General features: G+C 39.0%; 1 protein-coding gene across 1 annotated transcript in view; it reads right to left on the bottom strand.

Moving 5' to 3' along the window:
* Positions 1-25,745, bottom strand: part of GABRB3 (gamma-aminobutyric acid type A receptor subunit beta3) — a 123,002-nt gene that overhangs the window by 36,349 nt on the left and 60,908 nt on the right. Inside the window, exon 4 of the mRNA XM_070751823.1 lies at positions 5,917-6,137. Coding sequence (XP_070607924.1) covers positions 5,917-6,137 — 221 coding nt within the window. The remainder of the gene's footprint in view (positions 1-5,916; positions 6,138-25,745) is intronic.

Below are 25,745 nucleotides of genomic sequence, written 5' to 3'. Positions count from 1 at the left end.
CAAAAATACCGTATTTTTCGGAGTATAAGACACACCTTAGTTTTGGAGAAGGAAAATAGGGAAAAGAATCTACTTATCAGGCATTCATCTGGCTAGCATTCTTAGTCATCACATTATTTTATCCCCTGATTGGGGCTTTAAAAAAAGAGAAAAACAATGAAAGAGGTTGCAATCCAGTAAGAGCTGGGAACACCATTAGCATCTGGAAAGAAACATTCGGAGCAAGTAGAGCAATGGAAAAAACCCTGCAAAGACTTAGGGCTTGAAAAACATTCTTTGCAGAGAGTAACAATGAAAGAGCTTGTAAGCTGGTAAGAGCTGGGAACATTGTTAGTACCTGGCTAGACTGGAAAGTACCTGGCTAGACTGGAAAGTACCTAGCTAGAATGGAAAGAAGCGTTCAGAGCAAGTAAAGCAATGAAAAAATACCCCCACAAAAACAGGGTTTGGAAAACATTCTTCGCAGAGAGTAACAATGAAAGAGCTTGCAAGCTGGTAAGAGCTGAGAACATTATTAGCATCTGGTTAGGGCTGGAAAGAAACTTACTTGGAGCAAGTTAGAGCAATGAAAAAAAGCCTGGAAAGACTTAGGGCTTGGAAAACATTATTTGCAGAGAGTAACAATGAAAGAGCTTGCAAGCTGGTAAGAGCAGGAAACATTGTTAATACGTGGTTAGGGCTAGCAACAAACTTTCGAAGCAAGTATAGAATGAAAAAACCCTTACAAAGACAGGGTTCAGAAATTTTTTTTTGTAGAAACTAACAATGTTAGAGCTTGCAAGCTGGTAAGAGCTGGGAACATCATTAGCACATGGATAGCACTGGAAATAAACTTACTCAGAGCAAGTTAAAGCAATGAAAGAAACCCTGCAAAGACTTAGGGGTTGGAAAACATTCTTCGCAGAGAGAAACAATGAAATAGTCTGCAAGGTAAGAGCTGAGAAGATTGTTAGCAGCTAGTTAGGGCTAAAAAAAAGAAAGAAAAATAAAAAAAGCTACATTCAGAGTATAAGACGCACCCAAATTATCAGCCTCTTCTAGGGAGGAAAAAGGTGCATCTTATACTCCAAAAAATTAAGGTAGTCGTATTAGAGGTAATTTTCCTATCCATTAATGACTCTAATGCAATAGTGGATTTATATAATATCCTGAACCTATGCCTAAATTATACAAAGAGTCAGGAGTTTCTAGTTAGCATGCTTTTCTGTCTATATAATACTACTGTATATCATAAATCAATCTTAACGTTTATTCTAAATAGGTTATACAATTTATTTCAAATTGTGTATCACTAAGTACAAAGGTGGAAAAGGTGGACGACTGGCAAATGATGAAATGCGTGGCACAATGTTACGATAGGAACCTGATGTACTTACGTGCAACATTGCAGTGCAAGAAAAGACTAGAACCAGAACTGTGGCATAATAACAATTTTTCATCATTGTCTTAACCCAAACTGAAAATGGACACATATAACTCACCAAAGCAAATACAGTAAGTGGGAAAAATCTGAATAAAACAAAATAAGAAAACTAATAATATGATACATATTTTCAAAGTAAAACTCCCATATTCAACTATGGCAGCAGAGACTGGGAAAATCTGCTGCCTGAAATTCTGCAGAGGTAAACAGTGTACAAAATATTAAATTGTTTGATTCAACATTAGAAAGTAGTTTATAAAGTTTATCTCAGTGAAACGTTGCAAAGATTGCAAAATATTTGCCAAGGGATGCAAGAAACAAGGACAATGGGTTGCTTTCTCATTCTTAAACACATGCATTCAATTTCCCCCAGTCTCAGTACAAAGTAAAAGTCTGGAAACCCTTTTGATGAATTAGGCTACTTTACAATGTATAGCAAAGTAGAATGTTCCAGTGGTAACCACTATAAGTCTAGTACTCAAAGGTACTCTAGTTTAGATGACAAATCCCAGCAGATAGAAATCACATTATTCCCCCAGAACAGAATGATCCTCTTTATATTTATATTATTCTCAGTCATAATGGTGATGTAAAATGGACTGGTTGATTTTAACTACTGGCAGTGGTTTTTTGAATATCTTTTATTTTATTTATTTGTTTGTTTTGTCCAATACACAATAATACACAATGGAGGTTATAGAGGATATATACGAGTAGAATTTATCAAAGAGAGTATAGAAGAGAAGATATAGGAGTAAAATATAACTAGGGAGAATAGCAGAAAAGATAGAAGAGATAGAAGGGATAGAAGACATAGGAGATATAGGAGAGACTATAGGACAGGGGATGGTAGGCACTCTGGTGCACTTTTGCAGTGGTATAGTAATTTGAACATTCCTGATCATAAACAAATGGAAAATGAAATGAAAAGATTAATGTTCATTTGTTTATTTTGCTCAGAAAAGCCCCCCATCCCCGACTGTGCAATTATGTTCATTTATATATTTATTAGGTTGCAAGTTCCAAATTTTTTGAATACCTTTTGCATTGGTATAGTAATTTGAACATTCCTGATCATAAACAAATGAAAAATGAAATGAAAAAATTAAAGTTTATTTGTTTATTTTGCTCATAAAAGCCTCCCCCCTGGCTGTGTGCAATTATGTTCACTTTATATATGGATTAGGCAGCAAGTTCCAATTTTTTTGACTACCTTTTGCATTGGTTTGCTAATTTGAACAGTCCTGATCATAAACAAATGAAAAATGAAATGAAAACATTAATGTTTACAGTAATCCCTCATTTTTTGCAGGGGATGCGTTCCAAGACCACCCGTGGAAAATAAATTTCCACAAAGTAGACCCTCTCTGTATTGTTAACAACGCACTGCTGGTGACCGCTGAGAGAGACCAGCTCCTCTCAGTTACCGTGCAGGCTGAAGGAGGCCGCCACTGCAATTCCCCTCCCTGCCCCGGCATTCCTCCGGCACTGCCCCGGCGTTCTTTTCCCATTGAAAAAACCCGTGAAATAGCTAATCCGCGAAAGATGAATCGTGAAGTAATGAGGGATTACTGTATTTGTTTATTTTGTTCATAAAAGCCCCCCACCCAGCTGCATGCAATTATCTTCATTTATATATAGATTGGGCTGCAAGTTCCAAATTTTTTGAATACCTTTTGCATTGGTATAGTATGTATCAATATATACTATACTTTTTTGAATACCTTTTGCCTTTTGCCTTGGTATAGAATACCTTTTGCTACCGGTACTGCGTACCTGTTTGTTCCACCTGCAGCTCACCACTGGATGAAGTACACAGAAAAGTAAGCAAATGATACCCAGGAAACTAATTTTATGCAAGAAATCCATTGTACTAAAAAGAAGGATGTAATTTGGAACTTTCAGCCTGGTCTATATATAAAGCAAACATAATTGCACACAGATTGGGGGGGGGGGGGGCTTACATGAGCAAAATAAACAAATAAACATTATTTTTTCATTTCATTTTTCATTTATTTATGATCAGGAATGTTCAAATTAGTAAACCATTGCAAAAGATATTAAAAAAACACTTCCAGTAGCTAAAATCAACCTTTTTTTAGTCCGAGTCAAATAGACCAGGGAATAGAACAAGTGTATAGTCTTTGCAAACAGAACAGCAGGGTTAAAGCAAGTTCCAAGAAGAGTTAGAGATCTGAGAAGAGAGTAACAATTTTTGACGAAGAGATTTATTTATTTATTTATTTATTAATCAGATTTGTATGCCGCCCCTCTCCGTAGACTCGGGGTGGCTAACAGCAATAATAATACAATGTAAACAAATCTAATATTTAAGTTAATTTTAAAAAGAACCCCAATTTAAGAAGCCAATCATACATACTGACATACCATGCATAAATTTCATAAGCCTAGGGGGAAGGGAAAGTCTCAATTCTCTCATGCCTGACGACAGAGGTGGGTTTTAAGGAGCTTACGAAAGGCAAGGAGGGTGGGGGCAACTCTGATATCTTGGGGGAGTTGGTTCCAAAGGGTCGGGGCCGCCACAGAGAAGGCTCTTCCCCTGGGTCCTGCCAAATGACATTGTTTAGTTGACGGGACCCGGAGAAGGCCAACTCTGTGAGACCTAACTGGTCGCTGGGATTCATGTGGCAGAAGGCGGTCCCGGAGATATTCTGGTCCAGTGCCATGAAGGGCTTTATAGGTCATAACCAACACTTTGAATTGTGACCGGAAACTGTTCGGCAACCAATGCAGACTGCGAAGTGTTGGTGTAACATGGGCATATTTAGGAAAGCCCATGATAGCTCTCGCAGCTGCATTCTGCACGATCTGAAGTTTCCGAACACTTTTCAAAGGCAGCCCCATGTAGAGAGCATTACAGTAGTTGAGCCTCGAGGTGATGAGGGCATGAGTGACTGTGAGCAGTGACTCCCGGTCCAAATAGGGCCGCAACTGGTGCACCAGGCAAACCTGGGCAAACGCCCCCCTTGCCACAGCTGAAAAATGTTTCTCTAATGTGAGCTATGGATCGAGGAGGAAGCCCAAGTTGCGGACCCTCTCTGAGATTGATTCAGAGAGGAACAAATATTAAATAGCTGATTCCAGATGAGATAACGTTGGTTTGGCATGAACAAAGATATAGACTGGATACAGTGGAAAAAGCTGAAATATTCTATAGACAATCCTTTGAACAAAGTGAGGAAGAGTTAAGAGAAAGAGAGGTTAGATTCCAAGAAAATACTAGGGATGAGACAAACCAACAAGAAAATCAACATGTTGATGTCACTATCACCTTTTCTTTATACTTAAGAGTAGCATTTCTTAACTTTTGTAAAATTTCTGTTTTGAGCGATTTATTTGTGAATCTTATGAACATTTCTTGGAAGCTTAGTTTTCATTACATATCTAGTATGGACTCTCTATATTTCATCAATGTTGTTAAATATCTTTTATTTGCTTTCCTCCATTACTTCTGCCAAGATCTCTGCCATTATCTCCACCATGTTTTCTCCCTTTTTCTCCACCACATTTTGAAATTGTATATAATATTCATAATGGTCCATCTCAAGTGTAATAAAACTATACTAATCTTGTTTTTTATTTATCTCTGTACACAATGTTTTAATATTTTATATTAAATATTAAACCTTATTAATTATGGTTTTAATTGTAAGCCAACCAAAGTTTCTTTTCAGAGTTAGAAAACTAACATATATATTTAATAAATAATAATAAAACAAAAATCTTTACTGAGAAGAATCACAATATGTTAGGCTTGAAACATTCGAACAATTACTATAGTTACATAAAATTCTATCTTCCAGTTACCATTTATTTGGTTGTCCACAATTGCAGCATAGATATTGAAGCTCTAATTAATACAGGCTTTGCTATGTAAACCACGAGAGAAAACCCCTTTTTTTGTCAATATCCAGGCCATTTTCCAGGATCTGTATTACCAAGAAACAGGATAAGAGTTTAAAAAATAGACAAGATTGCCTGCTGTCTCTTATAAATACCAAGTCTCTTTTTCACAAATGCACATAAAGGGGCACAGTTTTTCTCTCTATGCTTAGAAAAGGAAAGATACTATTTTTTGTGTGTTCTCTATGTCTAATCATTTCTTTCAGTATAAGATCAGGGAAACATGGTTTCAAACATGAATAGAGCCTTTGCTTTACTATCCACAACTCAGGAAATTAGAACTCAAAGGCAAAGCTTACACCAAATAAATCCACTTTTCATTCATGATTCAAAAATTTCAGCTCCTGTACAATTTCCACTGTGAATAAATCAATTGATAATTGAAAAATAAATCATTGACAATGCTTAGTTTGTAAAGACATCTTTTTAAAAAAGGCAATAAAATGCATAATATGTTATGCATATTATGATCTAATGTAATATTTAATGTAACAATCTTGTACCAAACTCCACATTCCCCAGTGATGATCAATATAACATATAAGAGTGAATAATTCTTGATTACATACCTGAGGCCGTATAATACTGTGCCATCTGGATGAAGGCGAATCATTCGATTCTTAACAGTAACACCGTGCACAAACGATTTCTTGTCATTCAGAAAGTAAGTATCAGGCACCCATAGTTGATCTGCTACTCTGTTATCAAGTGTAAGGTTGAGAGGAATCCCAGAATAGGCTAGTCTTTTATCTCGCCAGTATTGTTGAAAATACATTGTTAGTGTGTAATCCTGGTGGAGAGAAGAAGAAAAACTGAAGTTAAGTTTGGGTTATATATTGAACTTCCAGAATCAACTTTAATATAATCTTAGATTTAGTTAGGTTGTTCCAAATAAAGGCCTCTTTGCCTAATATTGAATAAACTTCAATGAAACAACTCTGGAATGAAATAACTAGCAAGAGGTGCAAGCTCTAATGTTGCTGCAGCATTTTTGTTTTTGTTTTTAGACTTTTCATAACCAAAAGAAGAAAAACCTCACAAAAATATGCCTAATACTTTAGAAGAAAAGCTATCTTTCATCGGAAGTAAATGTCACTACTGTTCAGAGTTACAGAAGTTATATTTTACTTTCAGTGCTCATGAACAGTTTCTATTAGGCACATCATCAAAAGGACAATATGCCCCCTGGTGTTTTCTGCAATTTTCTGATGTGGAAGTTAGGAATAAATGCGCTCTTTACTAGTGATGTCTTAATTAAAACTTGGTTTTATTAGTAATAAAACTGGAAAGTATTTTTATTGACTTGTAATAAGTGAATTAAAAAAACTAAATTACTAAAACCCACAGGTATAAATGTATAATACCAGATAAGAAATTATAGTGCAATATTAGTAATTTGGTTAAACCAAAACCTGTCACTGCTGTAAAAGAAAATATATACTGTATTTAGAGAGGCACGCCCTGGCTATATTGCACTCTCCTTGAGTTATATCAGATTACCCCTTGAGAGAAGTCTGGTCCAGAAGTTTTAAAAAAAACACCTTTCCCACTCAACAACTGAAAACAGAGCTCACATGCTGTACTACAGAATTACCGTAGAGCTAGTTAGAAAGACAGGTTTTTTTGACACATGCCATTCTATAAACCCAATGGGAAAAATAAAGAATGCACACATTCTCATTCTCACTGTAAAGCTCTGCCTTATTGTAACCTTCATAAATTTTACACAAATTATTGACTAGGTTTATTTGAATCAGAATGCATGCTTGGCTAACTTTGAAAAACTTTGAAAAATGTTATCATAAATTATTTGCGGCTACACAATAAAACCTGTTATTTGAAAGCCTATATTTCTTTTTGGTGCATATAAAAATATTACTGAAAATCTATTTGGTGAGTATAAGCAGAAAGTAATAGATTATTATGTCAAGCAAGCAGAGCCATTGCAAATAAAGGGAAACTAAATGACATAGAAGCTAAAGGCAGAACAACTTCATTTTGATATTTGAAGGCAAACTGACCATAATAACACAGAAAACTAATTCCATTCATAGGAACAGACAGAAATGAAATATTAGACAATCATTAATTGATTACATCCCATATTGCAGTTACTACCGTGTTTCCCCGATAGTAAGACACCCCCGATTGTAAGACGTATCGGGGGTTTCAGAGGGGTCGGCTAATATAAGCCGTACCCCAAAAGTAAGACATATGTCTTACTTTCGGGGAAACACGGGGGGTATTGCCGCCTCCCTCTCATCTAGCTGCCTTGCCACAGTCGGAGCTCCCGCTCGTGCCGCAGCCAGAGCCACGCCGCTTCGGCCAGGGCCGCCGCCTCGCCCGCCGGGTGGCCTAAGCTCTGGGCGCAGCGCGCCACTGCCAGCTGGCACCAGGCTGTGTAAGGGAGACTCTCCTGGGTGCGCAGCTCCTTCGCCAGCGCCGCGAACTGCTCCAATGCCTCCGACATGTTGCGCTTGCGCAGGAAGCGCTTGCGGAGCTTAGACGACACCAGCCGGTAGTAAGCATAGTTAATAGTCTGGATTTCCCTTTTAACTGTGTAAATTTCTTATAATGAGCCGTGGTAGTGCAGTGGTTAGAGTGCAGTACTGCAAGTTACTTTTGCTGACTGCCGGCTGACTGCAGTTCGGCAGTTCAATTTTCACCAAGTTTAAGGTTGATTCAGCCTTCCATCCTTCCAAGGTCGGTAAAATGAGGACCCAGATTATTGGGGGTAATGTTCTGACTCTGTATACTGCTTAGAGAGGGCTATAAAGCAATGTAAAGTGGTATATAAATGAAAAGTGCTATTGCTATAAGATAGGTTAGGCTAATTTGATTCAGGTTTATCTAATGAACTACTTGATTGGCTAGACAGTTTGAACTCTCTCTAATCTCAGAATATAATCTAATATCTTTGAACTCAGGAAGTAAATCAGTGGTGAAATGTGAAAATTTTCCCTACCAGTTCTGTGGGCCTGACTTATTTTGAGGTGTAGTTTGAGATTGATGCATGTGGCTTCTGGTGGGCATGGCTTGGTGGTCAGGTGACTGGGTGGGTGTGGCCAACTTGTAAAATGTGGTGCAACTCACTTAACAAAGCTCTTGCTGAGCAACCAAAATGTTGGGCTCTTTTTACTTTTTTCTTTTTTTTTCTTTCTTTCTCTTTCTTTCTTTCTTCCTTCTTTCCTTCCCTTTTTCTTCCCTTCCTTCTTCCCTTTCCTTTTCCCTTTCTTTTCCTTATACATCTATCATCTATCATCTACCATCTGTCATCTATAATCTATCCTCTATCTATATTATCATTTATATCTATATCATCATCTATTTCTGTCTTACATCCATCCATTCATCATCTATCTATTTTTTCCAGACTTTTATTGCAGCACATTCAGGTTCAAATCTGGCAGAGAAAAGACACAGATTGTTATTTTTCCACTCATCTACCCCAAAACACCTCACCAAAAAACAACATCTGCAGCCTGCAAATCAAGAAGGCCATAATATGATTGGTAACATTTTTTCCACTCTAGCCCTTGTTAGAACAGCCAGGAAGGCCTGATTAATTAACTTAATAGCTTGAAGCACTCCATAGCTTTAATTGACTGTTGCAGTTTATATTACATTATATTAATTACATCACACTATTCTACTATAATTATTACTATTCATTGGATTAATAATATTACACTAAATTTGACCATTTGGATTAAATCCAATTTATTGATATAGGTTAGTTATGTGTATGTGATGAATGATGAACTCAATTGTACTGTAAAACAAAAAAAATGCATTTAAAAGAAAAAGGTTGTTTAATTTAAATTCCTGCCTGAAGTTTTTGAGTCTGCAATGGGCAGTCTTAGCCTTGGCATTTGTATAAGGTCGAAACTGTGAAAAAAATATTATCTCATCCCACATTTGAATCCCTCTATTCCCAGATTAACATTTGAAGATGTAAGATTCACCGGTAAAGCAGATGAGTATGAATTAGCCTTTAAAAAAGAAAACCAGGGCAGTGCAATGCTGGTTTACCATTCTGCTTAATACAATCTCTGGCCATCTTTTTGCAGATGGTAAGTATTGTCTTTGATTTTCAAATGGTCCTTTGAAATCTATTATTTTTTCTATCTACAGCAGGAGCTTGCAATACATATAACCTAGTAAACACTTTGGTCAAATGAGGACTTGATTCTCAGTCTCCGGTCCAACACCTTATTCACCATATTAACTGGATTTCTACATAGTAGGTGGAGTTAGGCTCCAAGGATGAGAAGACACCATCCCTTGGTCAATCACAACTAAATTTCACCCCTCAGCCTCAATACTCTGTCTTTAGATTCAGTCCTTGGCATCAAAGGACGTGTGCATTAACTCCCATCCATGAAGGTGCTCTTTTCATGGTTTCCTGCTGAATCCTATCACCGCTTCATCGTTATTGTGAATCCTCCCTAGGGACATTTGAGGGTGGCTACGGGCCTTTGGACCAGCCGTGGGCCATGCCTCCAGCCGACGATCCTTTCAGAGCTTGTGCTCCAATTCCAACTTTCACAGTTTCGTGAGCACTTTCCTACCTGGGCTGTCACAATTCATCTGCCAAGCGCCTCACATTACCAGGGAGATTGAGGGAGTGAGGAGAGGAAAAATTGTCACCAAAGATTACTCATACCACAGAATCCCTTCAATCGTGCAACCTCTGCTCCTCCCCCCCCCCAGCTAAGGCTTGTGTCCCAAGAGCCAACAAGCCTGCTAATCACACCTACGCAAACCTCAGCTGTGCCCTGATGAGTCTTCTCACCATTGGCCTTGACTGCCTGAGCCCCTGTGGCATGCTTCATGTGCAGGCCCATTCTCCTGCTCATCTGCTGCCTCCCAAGAGTGCTGATCACACATGACTCGCCTTTTATTATTATTTATTTATTTATTAGATTTGTATGCCGCCCCTCTCCGCAGACTCGGGGCGGCTCACAACATACAATAGAACAATTCACAACAAATCTAATACATTTTTAAAAACATTTAAAAACCCCATTATTAAACCAGACATACACACAGACATATCATACATAAATTGTATAGGCCCGGGGGAGGGTGGGAATGCCTCAATTCTCCCATGCCTGATGGCAGAGGTTTTAAGGAGTTTATGGAAGGCAAGGAGGGTGGGGGCAGTTCTAATCTCCGAGGGGAGCTGGTTCCAGAGAGTCGGGGCCGCCACAGAGAAGGCTCTTCCCCTGGGACCCGCCAGACGACATTGTTTAGTCGACTACTGACTACTGCAGTAGTCTACACTGTAACTGTTTAGTGGCCTGGGAAATTCATACTGAAGACATGAGTGGCCATTTTAAGTTCCTGGCCACACAGTGCTCACTTCCTAAATAGTTGGTGACCATTTTGAGGAGTGCCTTATGTTGGGCAACCATTTTACCTCCTAATTTGTTGGCTACTTAGGCCTCTATATTGCCGGTGGCCATTTTAAGGGGTGCCAGGTGTCGGGCAGCCATTTTGCATCCATGGCCAAGAGATCCTCCAAAGGCAAGGCCAAGGCTAAGACCAACAGGCTAGGCTCAGAGGTAGGGGAAACCCAGAGCCATCCAAGCCCCACTTCTTTGCCCCAGGCAGTAGCAAGGAATCACACAGACCCTGCATGGAAAGGCATTGGCACCCACCACCAAATATAAGCAGCCAAACCTGGCACAGCCTGCCCTTGCCCCCAAGGCTAAACCTATCTCCACCCCCAGGCCCAAGCCCAAACAGTCTGAAGGGACTCAGCCCCAGTTGGCACAACTGGCAGGGCACAGGAGGCCTCCATTCATCCACATCAGGGCCACAATCCAGTCTTCACCCGCTGCTCAGACACCATGTCCCTGGACAACTTAGACCTGTGCCTAGGGGACACTGACATGCGGGAAGCCCCTTTGTCAGACAGGGCAACAACGGTCAGGCAGCCTCTGAGCTCTCCCTCTGAAGACAGGTTTAAAAGGCAGGAGGTGCAAGATAGAATAACTGAGACAATAAAAAGGGGAATCAAGGCTGGCATCAGGGCCTTAGTTTAATAGTTTACAAGATTTGTGTGCTGCCCATCTTCAGTGTTCTCTGGGCAGCTAACAACATATAAAAAACAATATGAAATATCATAATATCAGCATAAAATATTAAAAGCTGTTCAGTAAACCCTATTAATAACACTCAAACATTCAGTCAATCATTCATGGTCCCAAGCACGCTGGAAAAGCCAGGTCTTAATGGCTTTCCAAAAGACCAGCAGGGCAGGGCTAGTGCGAATCAGGGCAGTTGGTTCCAAAGGGTTGGAGCTGCCACAGAGAAGGCTCTTCTCCACAGGTCCACCAACTGACATTTTTTGGCAGAGAAGGCCAACCCTGTGGATCCCTATTGGTTGTAGGGATTTGTGAGGTAGTAGGTGGTCCTGTAAATAGTCTTGTCCTAAGCCATGTAGGACTTTAAAGGTGATAGCCAACACCTTGAATTGCATCCAGTGAGCAACTGGTAGCCAATACAGCTCATGGAGAGTTGGAGTTATTTGGGTGTACCATCCCGGAGCATCTCCAGCACTGCCCCTCTCAGCCCCAGAATAGTAGCAGCTGCATCTTCACCAAGGGCTGTCTGACCACCCACTGTCTGGGTTGGGCTGGATGCTGACCTCAGAAGGCAAGCGGGCATGGGGGACCACTGGGAAGTCTGTTAGCTCCCTTCCTGTGGCTAGCCAGCCCCAACATGCTTGCCTGCCTTTGCAAGCAGCCCACGAGGACATTAGGAAAGCTGTGTAGAAAGCAGGCAAGCATGTCGGGGCTGCAGGCCACAGAGAATGGAGTAGGGAAGGCAGGGTGGGATGGTGGGAGGGGCATGAGAAGCTAAGTAGGCTGTAACTTTGCAGGCTTATCAGGCAGGCAGATCAGGGAGGCAAGCTGCAGAGCAGAGACTGGGCGTAGCAAGCAAGCAATGACCAGGGAATCAGTTTAGGGGCATGGCCCGCCAGCCATCTCTACCAGTAGCATTTCACCCCTGGTATATATGCATATGTATATTTCTCTCTCTCTCTCTCTCTCTCTCTCTCTCTCTCTGTGTGTGTGTGTTTGTGTGTGTGTTGAGATTTACATAATTTACCTAACACGTTTCACAAGAAGCACCAAAAATGTGAGTGCGTGTGTCTGCACATACACAAAACCTCACAAGCGCTGCTTGAAAGCATGGCAGCACTCAAATTACACGCTCAATGTCAGTGATGGAGAGCTGAGCTGTTGCTTAGCTCAGCTGAGGCGCAGCAATCTGCTCTGATCCGCAAATCAACTGAGCTAAAAAATGGGAATATAGAACAGGATATGGCAGGGGCGGGAGGGAGGAACCAACTGGTTTGAACTGGTCAAAATCACCATTATCAGTTCACTTGAACCCAGTGAAAGGCTACCAAATTTTTTACTACCACACTGTGGCCGTGGCTTATGCAGGACGCCCTGCATTTTCTTTCAACATTTTTCAGTGCAAATTGGGTGCTCTGGGGTGGAGCTCCATTTTCGCCACCCCACTGCATTCACCCCCATCCGGCAGTAGCTGTCCGGGCAGTAGCCCACCCCTGCTTGAACCCATCCAAACTGGCTGAATATCACCTCTAGTGTGTATGTGTGCGCATACACATATGGACACTGACACACACAGACACATATATGCATATACCAAATGTACTAGAAGTAATATTTTAATTCTTTGAGCATTTTGAAATTATATGGAGGATTGTATATAAACCATATAATCTGAAAAATGTTAACAGCTGTTTCTAATTATTATCTTTCAAAGCCGGTGTTTCCATAATATGACCACATACATGATAAATTACACTTGCCTGAAATGAAGGTAAAATGGGCAATACAAAAACAAACAGTATGTGGCTGATTAAAATAGTATGCTTTCATGTAGAAGCTAGAAAATTAGTCACAACAAATGCTGCCACTTTAAATGCAAAACAAGACAGATGTTTTCATATTCTACCAAATTTACAGAGACTATTCCCAGTATAATTTGTGATAGTTATAATGTTTAGAAAACTTTTCAATTCATCCCTTTATCATAAAATATTGTTGCAATACTCTTAAACTAACTACTGGTGTGACATCACATGCTTTTTTATCAGGAGACAAATTACAGATAGTTATGATAAATGTGAATACAGTTGATATCAACACCCTTGGAAGGATACATTATTTGTACAGGAGTTTATTATATAATGCACAAGAGACATTTCCATCTTTGTATATGCATATTTTAATACAGAAATTATCTTTGACTTCCACCTATGAAAACAGTGTCTACCCCTATTAGTGAAAAGGTCAAGAAGTGATGGGAAAAATGAACATAGATAGAACTTTGTTATAGTCATAGATCAAAATACAAGGAGCAACCAAATATTCACCAAATTTACAATAACATTTACACCTTCCTATATCTCTATTAATGCAACTTTTTCCAGATTGTAATTCAATTTCATCTAAATTTTAATAATAATTATTGAATAGTATTGTAAGCTTTAATTTCAATGCACTACATATATATTGAGTTTTAGCTACAGCTTCAGGATTCAAAACAGATTACACTGATAAAATACAAAAGTATAAAACTGACAAGCTGAAATTATATGACTAACAAGCAGTATTAAGTACAGGATGATTTTAACCATCCTAGGAAGAAGCAAATCAAAATCTAATTTATGAAGAAAAAAGAAGAAAAAAATCTAATTAAAACTGAATAATATATTTAAAAAGTTTTAGCCAGGCGAAATTAATTAGAAGTACAGAATTTTTAGGAGAGTGTCTCATAATTAAAAGTGATCTAATTAACTGGCTAATTTTTTAAGGCTAAGGAGTCTGATTCTTCAGGGTCTTTAAAGTTATTCAGTATGTGTAGAGATAGAGGCCATGTGGAGGTTGTATGCAGAAAACTACCTAACTCAAATGGGCCTCTCATACCTACATGATGTCACCCGGTTCACATAGCCAGGATGATGTAGGACACTATCCCTGGCTGGTACGTGATCTCATCTAGGTTATATCAATAGGATGTTCTTAAGGATTAGCCAGGAGAATTCATCAATAAAAATGCTGTCACTTTCTTCCACCTTTTGCTGCTTCGAAAAATGTATAAAAAGCAATAAACACTGCAAAGGACGTCAGACATCTTAGCATCCTGCAATGACTTGTCTCTAACTCCTCCAAGTACCATATTTTTCGGACTATAAGACCCACTGGAGTATAAGCCGCACCTTAGTTTTTTAGGGGGGAAATAAGAAAAAAACTGATTGGTGGGTGAAATGGCCTCCTGGAATACCCCTAAACAGCTGTTTCCAAAGATGAACTTTAGCAACAGGTTTGTTGGTTGTGAGCTCTGTGCCTTGCTTTTCCAGCCTCTGAAACCTCCATTCCAGAGATTTTTTTCAACCATTTCAAGTTGGAAAACAGGTCGTTTCTGACCTCTGGAGGACCTTCAGAGGATGGGTAAAGTTGTTTTGCCCTCCCCAAGCTCCTCAAAAGGCTCTGAAGCCTAGGGAGAGTGAAAACAAGAGTGCCATCATGTGCTGGGAGAAGGGGGTCACAAGTGCCTGAGTGAGGGATGCATGAAATTATGGGTATGGGCACATACTTGCTCATGACCCCCCCCCCACCTGACCCCCCCTCCCTTTTGGCACACGGACCAAAAAAGGTTCACCCTCAATGCTCTAATACATAAATATATACTGAATACAGATAAACATACATGCAAATCAGTGAAGGGCTACCAAAATTTTTACTACCACACTGTGGGCGTGGCTTATGCATTTTCTTTCTACATCTTTCAGTGCAAATTTGGGTGTTCTGGGGTGGAGCTCCATATTCACTACCCCACTGGGTTCCCCCTGGTCCGGACAGTAGCCCACCCCTGATGTGAATACATGTGAAGAGATATGACACTATTAGTTCATTCAGGAGGAACTTACTCTCAAATTAAAATATGGAAATTATATAGATTGACTTTTTAAGAAAAATAATAATAATTTCTGTGACTTAAAATAATTTTGATTAAAAATTAAGTTACTTTGTGAGTGATAGCATTATTTACATCTGATAACTCAGTAGGTTTGGTACTGTTAATACCACATCTTAATATACTAGTACTATTTATTAATAACACTTTAATCTATATTGTATAACTTGCTTTTGAAGCTGTGTGATGATATGTCAAAAATAACTGAACTCTGAGGCTTAATAATTCAACTATATATATTCTACTCTGGTCAAAATTATGCAAGTATACATTTTATGAAAAGCAACTTTGTATCTAAATGTTCAATTAAATGAGAAACTGAATTAAAATTAAATTAAATAAGAAATTGTATTCAGATAGTTGAGTCATAATATTAATATACTTCCACACAGACAGTAAAATCCAGGAAAGTGAGACTACATGCTTTATCCAAGTTGAAAATTCAGTTGCTATTTCTCTTTACTTTTCAGACCATTTATTGAGACAATGTAGTTCATGATCTTTATAGGTAGGATAACAAATGTTACCCATGGTTTTGCATAGAAAATTTAAACCAGAAATAAATTAGATTTAGTGTACTCTACCAACAATAACACTGTATGCACAGCACAGGATATGCATTTTTTTGACATTATTTGTAACCATGGATCTTGTTCCATGGCTGAATTGGGGTGGATTTTTCTTCATTGCTGGAATGAATTTTACTGAATTGCATTTTCACTTAATGTAAATACTTTTACAACTTTTCATATGCTTATGTTTTTTCTACCCTAGACACCTTACAAACAGATAAATGTATATACTATAATTAAGCATGATTCACACATTATTCTTTTGTCCTTCTTCATGTATATTATGAAGCTATACTTCTAATCATATTGTTACTAGCATAACTGTTACAAAAGTAAAAAATCATGAACACCATAATGGAATCCAGCAATTGTCTTACCAAGAATTAAAGGCACATGCATCTCTCAGGGGGGGTGAAGGTAAGGGGATTTGGCATAGGTAATAAAGTATATCTTGCAATGTTGTCTCTCAAATTTTGTCACTTACAATTACAAAACAAATCTATAAAGGCAGTTTGAAGATTAACCTTTGTGCTAATTGGGAAGTGAATTGATCAGTATATTTATAAATAAGTAACTTATGTATAAATTGTTAAGTCCTCATAGATGTGATTATATAAAAGATATGGTTCTGTATTTAACAATGAACACTTTCCATTATAAAATACAAAGAAATGCTATTATAATTAAATTTAATAGTACTATACAAAATATTGTTTTGTGCATCTCAATAGGTGAACAGAAAATGCAGCAGCATTATAGCAGATGTAGCTACAGAAACAGCTATTAGCCGGTTCATTACCATTCCTCAGATATATTTAAAGGCTATTTGAATTTTTATCTACCATAGCATTTTTCCCCCTATAGCCTTTTATATAAGTAACAATATATAACTTGTTCTTAGTTTTTTGAAGTTTATGAAAATATACCAACCTTTTGGGAATCAACTTTTATTATGCTCATTATGACAGGTATGAATATCTTTATACAACTTATATTGAATGAATAACTGGCCAATCAATCATTAAAAAGCCACCAGCACTTGTTATGATGAAAAAAATATCAGTGCTATCACAGAAAGCGTTGCTTGTTTCATTTATGACAATAATTATTTTTCATGATTATGAATTAGAATACTTTATGTTATATACACTGTATATATATAATATATATTATATTTTAGAGTCATGATGCTAAATAATTACATCTCATATTACAAACCTCAGGCAGATATGGTGGGCTTCTTATTCTCATAGCAAAGAATAGGATTTCACTTTCAAAGTCACTTTATCATTGACATACGTCTAAATCTAACTTTTATGTTAATATGTATGGTTCAAAGTTGCTGTGCCATGTTGGTAGAGTTCTAGCATGAACGGTAAGCGCAAGCATTTTATTACCATTCCAGGTAATATCATCAGTACATGTGACAAAAGGTAGTAGAATTTATTTTTGACAAGGGTTATTTATAGCTTTCTTTCACATGAATGAAACATATTTAGGGTGGAGGTGGTAAGTGACTACTATAAGTGATAGTTAATTTGCATGTGAATGAAACAAAGATGATTAGGGGACTGGAGGCTAAACATATGAAGAACGGTTACAGGAATTGGATATGTCTAGTTTAATGAAAAGAAGGATTAGGGGAGACATGATAGCAGTGTTCCAATATCTCAGGGGTTGCCACAAAGAAGAGGGAGTCAGACTATTCTCCAAAGCACCTGAGGGTAGGACAAGAAGCAATGGGTGGAAACTAATCAAGGAGAGAAGCAACTTAGAACTAAGGAGAAAATTCCTGACAGTTACAACAATTGATCAGTGGAACGGCTTGCTTCCAGAAGTTGTGAATGCTCTAACACTGGAACTTTTTAAGATGTTGGATAGCCATTTGTCTGAAGTAGTGTAGGGTCTCCTGCCCAAGTAGGAGATTGGACAAGAAGACCTCCAACGTCCGTTCCAACTCTGTTGTTGTTGTTGTTATTGTTGTTTTTGGTTTTTTTGTATTATTATTATTATTATTATTATTATTATTATTATTATTATTATTATTATTATTATTATTGGTCTTGGGTTATACACTGTATTTTGATTGGTCCATAGGTTATGTGTATATTGAGATTAATTTGGTTTAAATTACATACTTCTAAGAACTCTTACATTTTTTAATCTGCCCTACCAGTACTCTAAAATTTCTATAGTTAGCTTTATATACTTGTCAGTCTATGTGTATAAATATAGCACCATACATTTTGACTGCTACTTGGTGTTTGTGAATATGTTCTACTAGTCTTTTGTCTATCCTATGCATTCACAGCAGAGGTGAAATCCAGCAGGTTCTGACAGGTTCTGGAAAACTGGTAGCAGAAATTTTGAGTAGTTCAGAAAACCAATAATGAAAATTTTGAGTAGTTTGGAGAACTGGCAAATGTCACCTCTGGCTGGCCCCAGAATGGGGTGCGAATAGAGATTTTACAATATCCTTCCCTGGAGTAGGGTGGAATGGAGATTTTGCAGTATCCTTCACCTGTCACGCCCACTAAGCCACACCCACAGAACCATAGTTTAGAAAAATATTCACCTCTGATTCACAGTCTTAGCATTTTATTTTTTATGACACATGTTTTATCTTCTTTTGGTAACAGGCAGAAAAATATAGAAATATCTACTTCCCACCATTATTTTTTTAATTTAGTAAAATATTTTGTATGAGGATATTATATCATGATGGACAGGCATGGAATGATTCACACATTGCACCAAGAAATATTTTTAGAATGTGCCATATGCCATATGACCTGGATTACACATAATGCAAGGCCATAAGCCAAGATTTATAAACCATTCCATTTGGGTTCATACCATACTAGACATAGTTAAACAATATTAGGGCTACAATATGTTTATTTACTATTTAAATTTTAAGGCCACTTCATAATGTTCTTGGGTGTCTTTCACACAAAAAAATAAAGCAATTCTAAGTCTGAAAAACTGGCCAAAGTCACCCAACTGGCTTGATTTCGTATCCTGAGTTAAATATGTAATGTGAAATGTGAAAATAAATTGTGTAAAATTTTAGGAAGTTTTATACACATACATATACAAAAAACCCTTATGTATACAATTTTGTTATTATTTTCTTCTATTATTTTCTTCTATTCAATTAAGTTAACAAATGCAAAAGAAAGTCCCACATTACTACACTATACATTTTAGAAGAGTCATCATTAAGTCACTTCCAGGTGACTTAGCCTAAAACAGAAACTGAGTCTCAGTTCTCAAGCTAGGTAAAGCTTTAGAAGCCAAACAATTTGGCAACTTTTATGGCATTAATGCAGTTGTATACAAACTGGTGAGATACATGTCCAACAATTACACACACACACACACACACACACACACGTATACACACACACATACACACAACTTTATTCTGAATCAGCTCTTTAGAGGAAGGGTCAAAAAACAATATATTAAGTTACTGTATATTAAGATAAAGCATTTAACACATAATAGCAGGGATTAATTTCCTAGTATAGAAAGAACATATTACAGCACCCTTCACTACTGGAACACTGCATGCCACACAGACATTTTGACATCCTGGTGTGTCTCAATTAGTAATTTCAATATGCTACAATGCTGTTATTTTATAGCCAATGCTATTTTCATTTTGCCTGAACCAATGAAGTTTGAATTCATTACTTTGTTTTTATCAACAGTCTTTGTGGAAGGAGGATTTATTTATTTACTTACTTACTTACTTACTTACTTACTTACTTACTTACTTACTTACTTACTTACTTACTTATTTAACTTCTATGCCACCCAATCCCATGGGACTGAGGACGGGTAGGTCATCATTATCACTATCAACTGAAGTTATTTTTGCTCCTTAACAGAAATGTATTGACAAAAAATTCAAAAGTGGCATTTATCCTCTTCCCCAAAATTCACATTATAATTATGCTAAGGACTAAGTTACTGACATCGATATATGCAACATTTAATAATTTAATTTGACATCTATATTAGTAATTCTTAACGTGGGCCATTTGGCTTCAGTAAACCATGCCATATTTCTATGGGAACATAAGGTTTAGCTTGATAAACTTTGCAGATGGTTAAATGCCTTTTTTTGCAGCTAACAGCAACTATGAGGGCATAACAGAAGTAAATGAGGCTTAGGAGGGAGTCATGAGCAAAATAAATCAAGAAAACTTGATCTAGAATGAATTTTAATGAACTGGAGAGTAGATATGTTTATAAGTTGATTTTTTTTTCAGGATATGCAAAATACTCCTACGTTCTTACTCTTTGTTTCTCAATTTTATTCCCAATCCTACTTCCATCATTTACAAAGGTATTCACCAAAAATAATTATGTAGCCAAAATCATACCTATACATGAGAGAAATATTACAAGGCTTTACCTTTTCCAAATTTTTAATTTTAAGTGGGAGAAGTGGACCATAAATGTTTCATTTCAAAAATAAGTTTACCCAGTGCCATATTTATTTACTATTTATACTTCTTCTAGGATCAGGGCCTTGATGAGGCAAAGGGGCTTGTGTGGGTAAATAAAATTGTGAGCTATGTCACTGGACATGTACATGTCCAGAAGGGTCACTCAAGGTGAACAGACCATAATAGATACCCAAGTCTAACAACAATCACATCTGCCAACCTGCATTGGACTCATACGGCAGATTATTTATTTATGTACTTACTTACTTACTTACTTACTTACTTACTTACTTACTTACTTACTTACTTACTTACTTACTTACTTACTTAGACAGGTTTATATGCCACCCACTCCCAGAAGATTCTGGGTGACTCACAGCCAATATCAATACAAAACTGTGGCATGAGTACCACAGGTGGCACACAGAGCCCTCTCTATGGCCAAACAAGCTGTTGCCCCAGCTCAGCACTATGCATTCCTGTCTGTCTGCCACTGGCCAGCTGGTTTTTGGTCTCTGCCATGCATGTGCGAGAGGCAGGGCACATGTGTGTGTGTGTGTCATGCATGCATGCACAGGGGCAGGGGAGCACAGCGGGCACATGCGCATATGTGGGAGTGGGGGAGAATAGGGAGTCATGCAATAATAATAATAATAATAATAATAATAATAATAATAATAATAATTTATTAGCTTTGTATGCCGCCCCTCTCCAAGGACTCGGAGCGGCTCACGACAGCAAAACACAATGTAAAAATCTAATGTTAAAAGCAATTTAAAACCCTTCTTATAAAAAACAATCGCATAGCCTAACCAACCATACATAAAAAAACATAGTAGGTAAGTGGTGTATCAGTTTCCCCATGCCTGGCGACATAGGTGGGTTTTTAGGAACTTTCGAAAGGCAAGGAGGGTGGGGGCAGTCCTAATCTCTGGGGAGAGTTGATTCCAGAGGGCTGGGGCCACCAGAGAGAAGGCTCTTTCCCTGGGTCCCGCCAGATGGCATTATTTGACAGGACCCAGGGAAGGCCAACTCTGTGGGACCTAATCGGTCACTGTGATTCATGCGGCAGAAGGCGGTCCCGAAGGTATTCTGGTCCGATTATTATTATTTATTATTTATTAGATTTGTATGCTGCCCCTCTCCGTAGACTCGATGCCATGTAGGGCTTTTATAGGTCATAACCAACATTTTGAATTGTAACCAGAAACTGATCGGCAGCCAGTGCAGGCCACAGAGTGTTGACGAGATAGGGTATATCTGGAAAAGCCCATGATTGCTCTCGCGGCCACATTCTGCACGATCTGAACTTTCTGAACACTTTTAAAGGTAGCCCCATGTAGAGAGCGTTGCAGTAATCGAACCTCAAGGTAATGAGGGCATGAGTGACAGTGAGCAGTGACTCCCTGTCCAAATAGGGTCGCAACTGGTGTACCAGGTAAACCTGGGCAAACGCCCTCGCCACAGCCGAAAGATGATGCTCTAATGTTAGCTGTGGATCGAGGAGGATGCTCAAGTTGCAGACCCTCTCCAAGGAGGTCAATAATCCCCCCAGGGTGATGGATGGACAGATGGAATTGTCCTTGGGAGGCAAAACCTGCAGCCACTCCGTCTTGTCAGGGTTGAGTTTGAGCCTGTTGACACCCATCCAGACCCTAACAGCCTCCAGGCTCCGGCACATCACTTCCACTGCTTTGCTGACTGGACATGGGGTGGAGATGTAAAGTTGAGTATCATCAGCGTACTGATGATACCTCACCCCATGCCCTTGGAGGATCTCACCCAGTGGTTTCATGTAGATATTAAACAGCAGGGGGGAGAGGATGCACACATGCACGGAGGCATACAGCAACAAAAAGATTAGCCATCACTGCCCTGTGGCATTTATCCATGGCAGTGGGAAGACCTGTCTGAAGGCAGAGGATAATCACCAGCATCAATCAAGCTGCCTTTTAACTTTGGACACAGCAATGCTCAACATTTGAACAATGAAAAAGGATGCTTTAGAAGCTGCTTACTGAACTCAACAATGTGCATTGGGATATCATTGGATTATGTGCAACATGACAAAAAGGCGAAATTTTATTTCGACTTGAGAGGATTGGGCATCTACTCTACACTAGGGATACCAACAGGGGTGAGCTGCTGCCTGAAGGGTGGGTGGAGGAATGCAGTGGGGTAGCCAAAGTGGAGCTCCACCCCAGAACACCTAATTTGCACTGAAAGATGTTTATTTATTAATTGGACTTATATGCCGCCCCTCTCCATGGACTCGGGGCGGCTCACATGTTGAAAGAAAATTTATGGCATCCTACATAAGCACAGTGTGGTAGTAAAAATTTTGGTAGCCCTTCACTGGCTACCAAGGATTGATAAGGTGGTAGAATTCATTTTCTCACCAGCAAAAGCTGAAAGACTCTGTAAACAATTTTAAAAGTACGTACTGTATATTGGACAGAGTAGCCCACTGTATTAATCAATTGAAGAAACAATACAAGCTTCAAATCATTCAAGTTATGCACCAACAGTAAGCTATAGTCATGATGATGAGGTTGAAGAGTTTCACAATGATGTAGCCTGACATCAAGACAAAGATAAATGCCAAGACAAAATATTAATAGGTGACTTTAATGCAAAAATAGGAAGAATAATAACTGGAGAAAAAATGACTGGCCCATATGAAAGTGGTGAGTGGGATAATAGAAGCAATAGATTAGTAGATTTTGCTGAAGGATAGTAAACTTTGTAACATGAATTCACTTCACAAGAAAAAGGCTAATAGAAAATGGACACGGAAGAGATAAAGACTTCACAAAAATGAAAATAAAGAGGGAAAAGCTGTTATAGAAAAACAGTGATTTTTAGATTAATTTGTCAAATTGCTTCACTCTATTAAAAGACTGGAAGAGACGAAGATTGCAGACCAAAATGAACAAATGGTCAAAAATGTCCTTGAATCTGCTATATGTACAACACTGCCGGAAAAACACTTGGTTCAGTCAAAAATCTCTGATGTAACTATTAATTTAATGAAAAAACAATGGACAATGAAGAATATTGCATGTTTCATTAATAAAGTATAGTATGTTGAACTTTGCAAGACCTAAGAAAAAATATCCAAAAAGAAAAACATCAGTTTAACACAAAGCTTGTTGAAAAAAGGCAATTGAAGAAAATGAAGGGATTAATAGAGCAAAATGCAAACGTATAAATATAAGAAATAAGGTTTTTGCATTAAAATATGAATATGGCTCTTCACATAGAACAAGACAGGAAATGTTAGAAATAATTGGAAATTCTACTCAGAACTATACAAAGATCAAGATCACTCAAAGATAACACCCACGAAAGAGGAAATACCAAATATCCTAGTAGAGGAAGTATAAAATACCATTAAAATCAATGAAAAATGGCAAAGCTTCAGAAAATGACTGTTACAGTTGAAATGCTGAAAAGTGCCCCTCATAAGATACTAGCAAAACTATATTCAAGATGCCTCAAAGAAGAAAAAATACCCAAGCCATGGAAAAATGCAGGATTATCATGCACAAGAAAGAGATCCAAGATGATTTAAAGAACTATCACCCGATAAGCCTGCTTTCAGTCACCCATAAGGTTTCATCAAGATAATAGCAAAACGAATATTGAAATCATGAAATGATGCACAGCCAAAAGAACAGGCCAGGTTTAGAAGAGGCTACACCACATCCAAGTTGTTCAACAAGTCATTGAAAGGCAACAATGAGTACACCATTTGGCTCACTATTCCAGCAAGCAATAACCAATGCACTGCTCAGGCAAGGCGTAGACATTGCTTATATAAACAAACTGCAATCAACATAAAAAAAAGAATTCGGACAATATGCCTTAATGACCTTAAAGTGGAAATCAACACATGAAAGATTATTTTGCAGATTAGATTGGGAAAAAGATGGAATAAAAATCAATGGCACATATTTAAATCACTTAATGTTTGCAGATGATGTTCAAGACCCAGAAGAGTTACAAAGATACATACAAGAGCTACACAAAGCAGGAGAACCATTTGTTTTAAAAAATAAACCTGAAAAAAAAGCCAGGTTATATTTAACAAATTCACCAAGGAAAGATTTTTTTAAAAAAATCTAGAGAAGAACTAGATGTAGTAGACCAGTACATAGACCTTGACCAATGGTTTTTAATGGAAGGTGATACAAAAAAAGGAAATTGAATGGTATGTTAAATGTACAGTGGAACCTCAACATACGAGCAGCTCTACTTGCGAGCAACTCGAGATAAGAGCTTGGAGGGGAGTGACATTTTTGCTCGCCTCCCGAGCTCAAATCCGGGATACGAGCTGAGAAGAGCCGGGCTGGCTTGCTTTGCTTCCTTCCCGAGCTGATGCAGAGCTGAATAAAGCGTCACGCCCCTCTGACGCTTTCGGCGGCTTCCGAAGCGACGCTGGGCTCTTTTGCCGCCAAAAGCGTCAGGGGGGGGCGTGACGCTTTATTCAGCTCTGCATCAGCGCGGGAAGAAAGCAAAGCAAACCAGCCTGGCTCTTCTCAGCCCGTATCCAGCACTCGGTGAGTCCTTGGCTTCTGCTGGGGGTGGGGGGATCTGAACGCTTTCTGCTGGGGGTGGGGGGATCTGAACGCTCTCCCTGGCTGGGAGCACTGTCGCTGCGAGAGAGGGCTTTCTCCGTCCCTTTCGGGAAAGCGTGCCGCACCCCTCTCACAGCCCTGTCAGTTCCGCTTTAGGAGTCAGCGGAGCGCCTGTTTTAAACGATCGGAGCCAGTCTGGTGGGGCTTTGCAGCAACCCCTGAACCCAGGTTGGGGGCTCGGGGGTTCCTGGAAAGCCCCACCAGACCGACTCCGATCGTTTAAAACAGGCGCGTCGCTTCTACGCTCACTCCTAAAGCGCGGAAGGAAATTCCCCGCTTTAGGAGTGAGCGGAGAAGCGACGCGCCTGTTTTAAACGATCAGAGCCGGTCTGGGGGGGCTTTGCAGCAACCCCCGAACCCAGGTTGGGGGCTCGGGGGTTCCTGGAAAGCCCCACCAGACCGGCTCCGATCGTTTAAAACAGGCGCGCCGCTTCTACGCTCACTCCTAAAGCGCGGAAGGAACTTCCCCGCTTTAGGAGTGAGCGGAGAAGCGATGCGCCTGTTTTAAACGATCAGAGCCGGTCTGGGGGGGCTTTGCAGCAACCCCCGAACCCAGGTTGGGGGCTCGGGGGTTCCTGGAAAGCCCCACCAGACCGGCTCCGATCGTTTAAAACAGGCGCGCCGCTTCTACGCTCACTCCTAAAGCGCGGAAGTTCGCTCTGGGCACCCCTCAGCCGACTTTTTCCCCTCAGCCCTCAGGCTT

Source organism: Erythrolamprus reginae, chromosome 4, assembly GCF_031021105.1.
Source record: "Erythrolamprus reginae isolate rEryReg1 chromosome 4, rEryReg1.hap1, whole genome shotgun sequence".
Classification (NCBI taxonomy): Eukaryota; Metazoa; Chordata; class Lepidosauria; order Squamata; family Dipsadidae; genus Erythrolamprus; species Erythrolamprus reginae.
Note: the sequence above shows the minus strand (reverse complement) of the source record. Positions and strands in the feature narration are given on the sequence as shown.